This window comes from Propithecus coquereli, unplaced genomic scaffold (assembly GCF_000956105.1).
Source record: "Propithecus coquereli isolate 6110/MARCELLA unplaced genomic scaffold, Pcoq_1.0 Scaffold87, whole genome shotgun sequence".
Classification (NCBI taxonomy): Eukaryota; Metazoa; Chordata; class Mammalia; order Primates; family Indriidae; genus Propithecus; species Propithecus coquereli.
In genome coordinates this window covers 3,081,640-3,094,390 of record NW_012154951.1, presented here as the reverse complement: position 1 = coordinate 3,094,390, position 12,751 = coordinate 3,081,640, and the positions used below count along the sequence as shown (strand labels likewise).

Below are 12,751 nucleotides of genomic sequence, written 5' to 3'. Positions count from 1 at the left end.
GAAAACAATTTTTATGTGAAAATAGAATGTATACGTGATAAAGGCCTGCCTAATTTCTCTAGTAATACAATTTGATTTTCTGATTAGCTGTCTTACTCTGTGATTCTTGTAATTTTGTCAGGTCAATTAACTGGAGTTCAGTGCTAGAGAGAAAGGAAGTGTGGGCACTGCTGGCTTCATTAGATGTCAGCAGCTTAGGTGCATTTTGTAATAAAATCCGTGTGAGATAATTTAGCCCATATTGTTAATCTCATAGCATACAGAACTTTAAAAAGAAGACTTTGGAAGCAGGTCGGATCGGACAAACAATGCAAAGTGCCAAAAGAAGGAAGAGAAAGTGATCTGTACAGAACACATTGCTGGCAATAAATGCAGGTCAACGAATTATTCAGCAAGTAATCATTGACTGACTATACCATGTGCCCAGCACAGGTACTGGTTGTCAATATGCGTAGATTATAACACATTGTCCTGTAAACAAGGTACATAAGCTCCAGCTTGGCAGTCCTTGAACCTTTTTGCACAGAGTACTAGAATAAATATTGTCTTTTATAATAAATTGCATATAGGTTCTTCCCTTCCACTGGAGGGTTCCTGGCAGGGCAAGTTTTGTCTTGTTTCTGTGTGTCTCCAACACCTCACATGGACCTGCCACAGAGCAGATGTTCAAAAATGCCTGTGGAATGAAAGATTGAAGATTCACTTTCTAAGGCTGTGTTGGTGGGAATGAGTCTAGGAGGTGAGAAAACAAGTTGGAATATATTTGCTGGAGCCCTCATTAGAAGTGATGTTGCACTCTTGGCCGATGCATTAAATAAATGTATTTAAGAGACACTACGAAGCAAGACTCTACTTAGTGACTGACCAAATAAAAAGGAGTTGCGGTGGTTCTAGAGTTTAAGTTATGAAGAATTGTTATACAAACTAAAGTCAAAAGAAATAGCAGTTTTGTTGTGAAAGGTCCAAAGTTTCAGTTTTAGAGATGAGGGAGCTATTACAAAGTAGCAATGTCCAGTAGGCCGTCAGAGATTTATGACTAAAGTTGGGAGAGATGTCAGGGAGAGAAATAAATAAATTATTTCGGAGTGTTCAGTGATGAGATTACAATTGAAACCATGAAAGTGTATAGTTTCTCTTAGTATAGTTTCAGTTTCTCGTGCTGTTCAAACAGAGGGTTATCTAACCATTTGGGGGGGGTATGCTGTACAAGAGATTCAAACACTATATCTGAAGATGAAATAGATGATGGTTAAAATTCTCTCAAGCCCTGAGAGTCTCTAACTCATCTCTTTTAGTTAGGGAAAAAAGATATGAGCAGGTGGAAAATAGGAACAAGACAGAGTCCTCTACAGCTGTTTCAAGCATTGATATAACAAATTATTACACTGAACAGCTCAACAGTCAGGTACAGACTGTCAGGTACAACAGTCAGGTACAACAGACTGGTACAGTAGAGGTATTCATTCATTGTGTGATTTGAATCACAAATGAATTGGGAGTTTGAGGAAGACATGATCTTTGTGTTCTGGAGTGGGCATATGAGATTTCACATACAGTTTATTCATTTGGTTAAACAGATTCAGCCTATGCTGATAAATAGTGTTAGCAACCTCCCAGTGTCAATTCACTCACATCATCTTCTGTTTTTTTCTGTTTTTGCAGAAGATAGATGAAGAGAATGAGGCAAACTTGCTAGCAGTCCTCACAGAGACACTGGACAGTCTCCCTGTGGATGAAGACGGATTGCCCTCATTCGATGCACTGACAGATGGAGACGTGACCACTGACAACGAGGCTAGTCCCTCCTCCATGCCTGAGGGCACCCCTCCGCCTCAGGAGGCAGAAGAGCCATCTCTAGTAAGAACCCTTCCTACTGTTTAGCAGGAACTGGAGTTGCCTCTGGCTACCCTCTGCATGGGTATGATGTAGTAACAATAAGGTTTGGATTTTTAATTTAGACTGATGCCAAAACAATCCCTAGGCACACTCAGAGTTGCAAATTCTGTGATTCTCTGTTTAGATATGTTGATATTACAGATCTTCATGTGGTCTTACTGCAATTAATTGTTTTTTTTTAACTATCTTTTGCTGTTTATTTGTACTTTTATTTCTTAGTATTATTTATGTTCATGATGAAAACTTAGAAAACATAGACAACTAAAAAGAAGAGACTAAAAATTTACCTGTGATTTCAAATAGCCTCTAATATAAAAATGATTGAAATTTCCTTTTGATTTAAGATATATCATGAACATGTTAGTAAAAATTTAAATATGTGCATAATACTTAATGGTTGCACAGTATTTTATCATATGGCAATGTTCTAATTTTTTAATCAATCCCTTATGTTTGGATATTTAGTTTTTTTCTTCTATTTTTCACTATTATGAATTGTATAATAATTGACATGTTTTCATTTTTATTCTTATGCATACAGTTCTAGATACAGAATTGGAAGATGAAGGGGTATGCAATATTTTAAGGGTTTGGATACATATTTCCTGTAAAAATTGAAAAATAATAGCACATATGCAACCTAAGTTACTTAAATGTATGGTAGGCAATGAAGACTGAATTTATTGGCAATGAAGACTTAACTTTCTTTTCAATGCAGTGCTTGACCAGAATTTCATTAGTTCCAAGACACAGTTTACCTTCTCATCTATAATAGCCATTTGTCATTTGCCATAAATTTGAGTTAAGGGCACACTGTGTAAATTACGGAATGCCATCCTCCAAATGCTAATACTGTGCTATGGCATGCCGTTTAGAGGTTGTTTCCCTAATATCTCTAAGTTTTTAAATGTTGAAAGAACTCCATGCAAATATATGGAGAACCTACTTGTATTGCTTTGCATTTTGAGGTTTCTGATCTAGAGGAGAATATCTCATAAATAGTTGTTATGTATTCTCTACTTTCTCCATTCGTCAGTGTCATTGGCTTTGTTGTCTAGTACTCTGATTTCTTAACATTGATCCTAGATTGTTTCCATATATGCAATTCGTTGAATTGGGAGGAGTTGTTGACCCAGAGACATACTGTATGTCAGGACAGGGGAGTTCCTGAGGGTCCTCCAGGCAAATGAAGAAAGAGAGGTCAAGAGACAGAAATGCTTTGCTACGTCAGAATCTACATCTCCTGATGTACCAGCAGGACTCTATCAACTTACAAATCCCTTTTTTCCTTTCTAAAATCAGTGATAGCCGCTCTTTTATCCCAAATATTCTTTCAATCAGAAAATTTATGTACTTGGCTGTGAAACATGGTTCAAAGCATCACAAAGTCTTTCATTTATTGTCACTTGATTTATTTGGGTTTTTGAAGGGAAAATGTATACCTATTCCCCAACCCCCGCTCCCAAGTCTTCATTTAGCAGGGCAGCTTTTCTCACCTAGTAGTGATTTAGACATTGATTTAGGAAGAACTTCTGCTTTATCAAAAAAAAGTAAGGAAAACAATACCTAGTTAATTTATTAAGCAATCCCTTATAGTTGGATGTGTAGGTTTTTTCCTTCTATTTTTAAGCATTATGAATTATATAATAATTGACATGTTTGCATTTTTATTCTTATGCATACAATTCTAGAAATAGAATTGGAAAAAAAGGAAATAGTTTCATAGTTGGTAGTATAATGCCAAACTTTTTCAGACTTTGTTAAAAATACGTTTCCTTTAGCACTATTGTGCTAAGGTGTGATATAATTAAAGAGTGATAGAATTAATTTTTATAATTATAATAAATTAATTTTAAGTTTAAAATTTCAATAATTTATTCCCATGCTTAAAAGATGCATAACTTTTCTTGCTTTTCCCCTTCCCTGGTAATGTTTCTAGCTTAAGAAGCTCTTACTGGCACCGGCCAACACTCAGCTAAGTTATAATGAATGCAGCGGTCTCAGTACCCAGAACCATGCAAACCATAATCACAGGATCAGAACAAACGCTGCGGTTGTTAAGGTACAAATGTTAACTTTTTAATGCAAGGGGGAGGTAACAAAGGGTTTTGCTTGAAGCTGTAAAACGAACAATAGGTTTATATGTGTTCATTCATCTGGGACCCTGCAGCTGCTTCATAATGGTGAATCAGATTATGAAACAGGGTTCCAAAAACAGCACTCGAGCTACTTTAAACTAGGCAGAGCTCATTTACGCATTGTCTTTGGATGTTTGGAATGGAGGTGCCCCTGTCTGTTACTTCTGGCCACTTTACTAATCCATGCAGCAGTTTGGGCTGCAATAAAATTTGCTGATAGGCTGGTATTAGCTATGAGTGACTTTAAGATGCAGGGTTACTGTTTTGTCAGCTGTCTAACCTGAGAAAGATTGCTTTTGGAATCACCGCAAAAGATCTATCTCTGCCATTAATTGGTTGAAATGCTGGCAATGACATAATTCGGTTAGCAGGCCGTTTTAAACAATGTTTGTCTTGCCATTCACTGTGAGTGAAAACGGAGCGTTAAGGGGTACTTAAGAGAGTTGTGAGTACTGGGCTTCAGCACTCAGCAGCAAATTAAGGTTTAAACCAGCTTATTTTTTTTTGTATTCACAGTAAAGGCGCTGTAGGGTCTTGTTAGTTACATGTTGCTGAGTAGGAACATTGAAATGTAAGAGAAATGAAATAAAAAGCTGCATAAATGTCATTTAGGAATTTTAAATGTAATTTTCTTTCCTTGTTCTGCAAACAATTATTCACAGCTCATAGATCTAGTACACTTAGACTGAACACTTCATTGAAAATCTCATCTCTTCAGAAAACCTATATCCATTCTGATAAGGTTCAGTTCACTAATTTTAGCTTTCTTTATGCCTTGTTTTTAAGACTGAGAATTCATGGAGCAATAAAGCGAAGAGCATTTGTCAACAGCAAAAGCCACAAAGACGTCCCTGCTCAGAGCTTCTCAAGTATCTGACCACAAACGATGACCCTCCTCACACCAAACCCACAGAGAACAGAAACAGCAGCAGAGACAAATGCACCTCCAAAAAGAAGTCCCACACACAATCGCAGTCGCAACATGTACAAGGTAGGCTGGGGACCCACACGAGCTGTTGGTGAGGGCGCCAGAGGCAAAGGAAGCAAACACAAGGTCTGAGAATGCAGAAACTTCTAGCTTCCATCCCATCGGTGTCTCTCTGTGGAACGGGAATTCAGCACTTTATTATAGAGGGGGAAAAGAAATCCTTCCTTCCACACAGGTTGAGCATATCCTATTCAGCTGATAGGCAGTCTAATTCACAATCACCGAAAGACACCTGAAATGTTAGCCAGGTGGGGAGGAATTGCAACATCACATGAGGTTTAGATGAATCTCTGAATTGCTGAGATAATTGAAGTTATGTGCAAGCTGAGCTAACCAATTCATTAAAGAGCTTTTATTTTTTCTCCTTCGGTAATGGAAAAAATGAGGCATTGCTGATTTGCTGTATATACCTTAAGAAGTAGTAAATAGTATTTATGCAGCCTCTCCTGATTATTAAATGCATTCTTCTTCATTTTTTTTCAGACCACATGCTATGCTCACAGATTTTATTTTGTAAATAAGGATTTGGAAATTCCTGATTTTTTTTTCCTTTCTATTTAAAAAAAATTGCCTAGATTAAGCTAAACATCTGGGTTGATTTTTATTATCCCCATACACTGCTAGAAGGCTGATGTTTCTGAGGCAGATCAGGGTGATTTGGGGAAAACCTCTCTCGGAAAAGATATAATTTTCTTTCTTTTTGGTTCCTCCTCCTCAAAATGTTGTAGTCTAAGAGGCCCAAAGAGAAACTTGTTGAAAGTAGTTGTTGCTTTAAAACATGCCAGCTTCTGCTTTAACTGTACCGCCAACCTTATAGTAAAAGTAGGCTAATTCTAAAGTAGCAGTTATTAATATCCACCTCTTTTTCTTTTTCCTTTTGTTTCCTCGACTTACCCCTTTAACTGCAGATGGATAGCCTCTGTCTCTGTTTTGAATCATGATTATTTCACATAGGTATGCTGTCGTTGCTGCTGATTTTAATAAGTATTTTCTTTTCTAGTGTATTGAATTTCCCTTCCTCATCTCTATATCACCATTAGCCCAGGATTTTCAGGAACCTTCCTTTAATATTTTATTTATTTACTTACTTTTTCCTGGTAGATATAGCCAATTCACCGTCCATTGCTTTCTGTCAGTTTGGGAAAATATATTTAGCAAAATGGACCCAATTCTCTTGCAGCTCTCTTTGCCCTATTGGGTCTTCATCACAAGCACTGTGACAGTTTTTCCCAGAGCAGAACTGCTGTGCTGTGGGCCTCATCGGTGCTGAAGGCCGCCGGTGCAGGGAAGCCAGCTGGGCTCGCTGTTGTGAGCGAGTGGAAGAATTCACTGGGCTACCCTCCACTTCGTCCCGGTCATGCATTCATTTTCTAGAGCTGAATTTAAAGTCCCCAGCTCAATGAAACCCTGTAATCCGTGACCCCATCCTAGTAGCACATGTTTTAAAGCTCTTTGGTGTTTTTTGTTTTGTTTTGTTTTCTTTTTAGTTGATCCTTCTTCGATTTTGAGGGCTTTTTATTTTTTAAATCCACTCACCCATAAATATTACTGTACACTTTTACAAATCATGACAGTTAAGAATTAAATAGGCCTATCGAGGAAATAAATATTCTTTAGACGAGACCAGTTCTATACGGATTTTTTAAAGGCATGTATCTGTGGCAAGGCATAAAAGGGTTATCCTAGAACAAAGCCTGTTAACCAAAAAAAAAAAAAAAAAAATTCTATAGTTACGAAAGCCTGAAAGAAATGAAACATGGCTAGCTATTAATAACCAATAAATGCCATGCTTCAGAGATTATTTAAATTATTCAAAATAAAAAAGTAGAGAATATATGAACAACTAGAGATAATAACTAAGGATCTACTGAAGTTATGTTTTTCAATGTATTTTCTTTCTCATGGAACTTCATGAATGCACTCCATAACACTGCAGAGTCAGCTTCTTTTCAGTTCCTTAGGATGTTTGTCTAGCCTTTGGCGTGTGTTGATGTCCCACGTAGTCATTTATTCACTCCTACATCCCCAAATACCATAATCTGCATGATAAAAATGTATTCCTACCCTCAAGGGCCCTACCAGTCTTTGGTCCACCAGTGATCTGAACAGTGTGGATTAAACTCCCAGTAAACTAAATCAATATTCCTAGGGACATTTGAGAGCCTGGGTTTATTCAGGGATTAGATTCTGCAGGCAGTTTGGGGACTGTCCCCTTCCTACGCCTCTCATGTCCTGTTTGCCTTTGGTTCCAGTAAATATGACTCCTGCCGATTTCTCTTCTTCCATTGCCCTTGGCTTTACCTGTACCCACCTATTGGAATTTTGGAGGTCTTCCTTTGAGTATTTCAGATAGCCTATCCTACCTTCTGAAAACTGGAATTCCAGTGACTGATTTTTAATAAACATTTATTGTGTGACATAGAACATAGTTCATGTCTGGTTATATTTTCTATAGAACCTATATGAATTATCCTAATTATTAAGTTGAGTACCAGAAAAGTTGACAAAATTCTTTCATAAAGGTATTCTTTTTGAAAGACTCATTATATTGGACATACTCAAAACTTAATGTAAAATCAGCTCATTTATCTGTATATATAAAAATCCAATCAATCAATGTATCTAATTTTCAGAAGACATCATGAGCTTTATATTTCTGGATGTGCATTGGATAAATGGTATACTATTCACTTGTTTAAAAACTAAATCTAAATCTACAAATTAAATATGCTAATACTATTTATCCAAGTAAAGTACCTAATTTCAGGCTAATTCGGACATAAATAGTTTTTTCACATTTCAAAGGACCTTAATTACTGTGGTTGATTAATTTACTTTAAAGTCTGGCGAATGCAATTCCTTTTGATAATAGGAGAAAGGAAACAGAATCTTGGCCGATTCTGTGAGTAACTAGTTTTATGGCCCTGGAAATATCTGTCATTTAGCATCTTTGGGTCTCAGTTTCTTCATCCATAAAATAAGAAACTTCATTCTTTTGGGTTTTGGGTTTCACCTCCATGATTTTCATTACATAAATGACTATGTATTGACCTCTCAAAAGTAGTTATTTTAAGGAGCAAAAATTGACATAAACCTACATATGTATAAATGTATCTCTGTATATAAGCGTATATATACGTAATACATGGATGTATATCCCAAGTACTTTTCTCATTATATTTTCCCCTCCTTCTGTTCAAAAAACAAGATTGCCATGGAGAAGCAATTGAAATTTTGGAGTGAGAAGATTCTTACTCCACCCTTCATTATTGGGAAATGCCTCCTGTAGGAGGTAAGATTTAGGAAAGCACAAAAAGAAATAGTGAGCTCTCTTTGCAAGTCTATAGATCTCTCAACTAGTATACATGATATCTTACTATATAGTTTCTATCAGATTTGGGGATCAGAACCCCTTTTAAGCCATCTGGGTCAATGCCCAGGATTTGCCATAATCTCTCAATTAATTTTCAGTGAGTGGAATGGTTATTGCTTGAGCTTTGGCCTCATAGAAATAACCTATTCTCAGGGCTAGATATAAAATTATACATTTTAGGAGTAAAATCAACTGAATATTCATAACGTTCTGTCACCATGTAGTTACTCTGCTGTTTTCTTGTCTAAACAAACCGTGTACTGTATTCCAAATTAAAACAGAAAACATTATTTCTCTCCTATGGTATGATGCAAATTTTGTATCCTTAACAGGGAACGTACATTTTGGGGAAAATTCTGCTTTTGTATGTACTTTCAAATGATAGTTTACTGATGTAAATGTTGTTTGGAATTTGTTTTAGTGTAATGGACTGTTGTCTAACTTTGATCCAATATTCAGAGATTTCTTTAGTTTAGTCTTACAGTTTCCTGGTTGTGTCTCCAACTTGACTACAGTAGAAAGAAAATAAATCTAAAAAACTATCAATATTTCATAATTAGTTTCTTTTTTTCCCTTTAGCCAAACCAACAACTTTATCTCTTCCTCTGACCCCAGAGTCACCAAAGTAAGTATTAAGAAATGCAACCATTTTCAGAAAGGGAAGGGGGTTCTAATACATTTGGCTACAGCAACTCCATTTCAGTTTGTTTTTATAAATGTGCCATATCTTCCAGTGACCCCAAGGGTTCCCCATTTGAGAACAAGACTATTGAACGAACCTTAAGTGTGGAACTCTCTGGAACTGCAGGTGAGCCTTACATTTTCCTTGCAACTGTGTGTGTGTGTGTGTGTGTGTGTGTGTGTGTGTGTGTGTGTGTGAAATATATATGAGATAATCGAGTGTATTCTCTATGTGATTAATGAAGTTACCAAAGAGTACAAACAAAACTGGGTAAGAAGGTACCTGTAAATTTTCAGTTGCTTATTTTTAAAAAAACTAACAACAACAAAATAATACTGAAGTGCTTTAAAAACTTGGACTAACTGAAGAATTCCTAGGCAGACATCTGAGTTGGTTGTAAATGGTGCTTTTGCACCAAGTGCTTTAGGTTTAGATAACTTGAACCCTACCAGAAAGTGAATCTTAGGATGTCTGAACAAGAAATTCCTTGGCTCTGGCCATTGCTGATAAGGATAAAGGAACAGTAAGTTAAACAAGATGCTTTCAACCAGAACTATGGTGCCTACACGCATGGTGGTCATTGTTGCTAAGTTTAATTTCACACTTTGAGTTTGCTAAATTATCTCCTTATGAAAGGTCTCTTGCATGATTGCATGATTCGATCAAGCAATAGAGTAGTTAATTCCATGGTGTGTATGTGTATGTGTGTGTGTGTGTGTGTATGTGTGTGTGTGTGTGTGTGTATGTAGATTCACACATATATATATATACAAATATATCTTTATATACATTCACACAAATACACACGTATATTCCTTATAAGCACATATGTAACATAATTTCTTAAATACATCATACACAACACTGTTTCTTAAATAAATTATAGCTTACATGATTAGAAGTAACTTTAGTGTGTATATATTACATGCAGAAGAAGCTTTCTTATCTGACTAGTGGGGACCAATAATTGGTGATTTTATTTAAAAAATTGATTGGAACATATATGGTTTTGTCATTCTGCTTTTGCTTAAAACACATAAATATATATTTAAATGTTAGATTTTTGTTAGAGGACAGAGACTTTTATTTTGAACTTGAGTGTGCTGAGGATTGATCCATTCACCTTTCTTGTACAAACCACATTAATGATATATCATAGATCAGTGGTCCCCAACCTCTTTGGCACCAGAGGCCAGTTTCATGGAAGACAATTTTTCCACATAACCAGGGTCGGGTATGGTTTTGGGGTGATTCAAACACATTACGTTTACTGTGCAGTCAGACTTCTCTGCTAATGATAATCTGTATTTGCAGCTGCTCCTCAGTGCTAGCATCACTGCCTCAGCTCCACCTCAGATCATCAGGCATTAGATTCCCATAAGGAGCATACAACCTATATCCCTCCCTGCGCAGTTTACAGTAGAATTTGAGCTCCTATGAGAATCTAATGCCGCCGCTGATCTGACAGGAGGCGGAGCTTATGCGGTGATGGGAGTGATGGGGAGCGACTATAAGTACAGAGATAGCTTCGCTCATTTGCCCACCACTAACGTCCTGCTATGTGGCCCAGTTCCTAATAGGCCATGGACCGGTGCCAGTCCATGGCCTGGTGGTTGGGGACCACAGTCATAGACGATATCCACTTTTTATTTCTTCTTCTTTGAAGGAAAAGAATAAAGACATTTGTCTGGCAGTCTGAGTCCAAAGTCTAGATTTTTATGATTTTTTACCTATGTTTTCCACTGTCACCCACCCACAACTAATTTGACAGCACTTCTTTTTAGCAAGGAATCTTTATTGGGTCTTTTCATAGAAATGATTTTCCATACTCATGTTTCATTCATTTACATAATATTTTACCATATTACATAATTTCAATCACCAGTACAAAGAACATTAACTCATTGGGAAAATATACTACTGTAGCTCTTGGTAAAAGTCATCTGAAAGGAATCTATTAACTAGGATTGTTCAGAATGTTGTGGGCATTAGTTACTTTGTTTGGGAGGGGGATGAGAGCTTCCACTGTATATACCAATATCAAGCTTTCCATTAAAGGAGGACTTTATATTATTCTCTGATTATAAAAAATGTAAGCTTACTCCAAAAAATGTCAAAAATATTAACTAGAAGAAAAAATTATTTATAGCACTAAGAGATAAAAATATTCATAGCATTGTTTTCTATGGATATTTTTATATATTTGCAATAATTTTTGTGTATATATATATTTTATTTTGCATCCTAATTTTTCAATTAAGATTTTAATAAGGAGTTTTTGTGTCATCACAAACCTTTTATTATTAGGCTTTTAGAGTACTGTATAATATTAGTGTGAGTAGGCATATCAAAATTTATTTAATCATACACTTATTGTTACATGTTTTGGTTGTTTTAAAGCATTCTATTTTGAAATAGCACTGCAATGAAAATCTTTGTTCATAAATTTTCTAACCTTATTTTCTCAAAATAGAATTCTAATAGTTATTAATTCTGACAATGAGGATATAAATATCTTGGGGGTATCTGCTATATCTATTACTACATTGCTTTCCAAAAAAGGTATTTCTATTTATAACCCCATTAGCACTGTATGGATATACTTACTTTATTACATCTTGGCTAGCATTGAGCATCTTTGTTTTTAAAGTGTTTTCTAATTTATGGACATGAACATATCTTTTAACTTGCATTTCTTCCATTAATAATACGATGTTATAAAAAAGCAATTATTTTTATTTTCTTCTTGGCAAAAATTTGAACATTTTTTCTTATTGGTAGACACTTAGTTTTAAATAATTTAGTTATAATTTTTAAAGGTTAATAGCCTACTTTTTGAAAGACAGTTAAAGATTTATAAAAAATACTTTTTAGTTAATAATAAGAGTCCTTGAAATTGTATACAGTAGATTTATTTTGGTCAGCAAATCAGCGTTATCTTCATAGTTTAAATCTTTTATTCTTGGTATTGTTGAAAGATTATTTGGTAATGGAAATCAATTTATCAACATATTTTCAATACTTGCTCTATGCTGGCAATATAGTAGGTTCTGGTGGTCCCAAGCAAGTGTAAGATATAGAGAATAATCTATGTAAAGCATGGAGCATAGTGCTTGCCCAAATAGGTGCTAAATATTCTTATGCTTAAGACGTCAGTTTATAGTTTGTTGGGAAAACAACACATATTGATAAGTAGCATGAAAGGAAAATAGTGTTGATGTGATATATTGTTTTACAACCTCCTAAGGAAGGTAGACCCTGTGGTAGTTTTTTAGTTTGTTAAGTGTAATGGTAATAACTGTGAAGATATAAGTTGGAGAAGCTGAGGTAGAGCTAAATTGCGTTATGTAAGAGAATGGATTTAGAGCTATAGGAAACCAAGGAGATGAGGAGGAACTTCAAGGGTGCTGAAGGTGGCTGGAAGGTCAAGTTTGGAACCTGCTTGGAGGATTTTGTAAGGAGGAGACTGGGGGAGAAGACTTTTTTTTTTTTTTTTGATAGAAATATTCTGGGTTTGAAATGCCATGCAATGTAAGCTGTCTATGATCTCCATCCCCTCTAAATATCTTCAGTAAAATTTGTTGCTTAGTAGTGATTGAAGGATGTGACAAATACTGATTATACCTCTAGAGAATCACAAGGGGAGAAACAGAGTTATCAAAAGGAAAATTGTA

General features: G+C 35.7%; 1 protein-coding gene across 2 annotated transcripts in view; it reads left to right on the top strand.

Annotated features, from left to right (window-relative positions):
- PPARGC1A (peroxisome proliferator-activated receptor gamma, coactivator 1 alpha) overlaps positions 1 to 12,751 on the top strand; it is a 96,837-nt gene that overhangs the window by 53,948 nt on the left and 30,138 nt on the right. For both annotated transcript variants that reach the window (XM_012664203.1, XM_012664204.1), the window contains 5 exons: positions 1,663 to 1,857; positions 3,836 to 3,958; positions 4,821 to 5,025; positions 8,975 to 9,020; positions 9,130 to 9,203. In XM_012664203.1, coding sequence (XP_012519657.1) covers positions 1,663 to 1,857; positions 3,836 to 3,958; positions 4,821 to 5,025; positions 8,975 to 9,020; positions 9,130 to 9,203 — 643 coding nt within the window. The remainder of the gene's footprint in view (positions 1 to 1,662; positions 1,858 to 3,835; positions 3,959 to 4,820; positions 5,026 to 8,974; positions 9,021 to 9,129; positions 9,204 to 12,751) is intronic.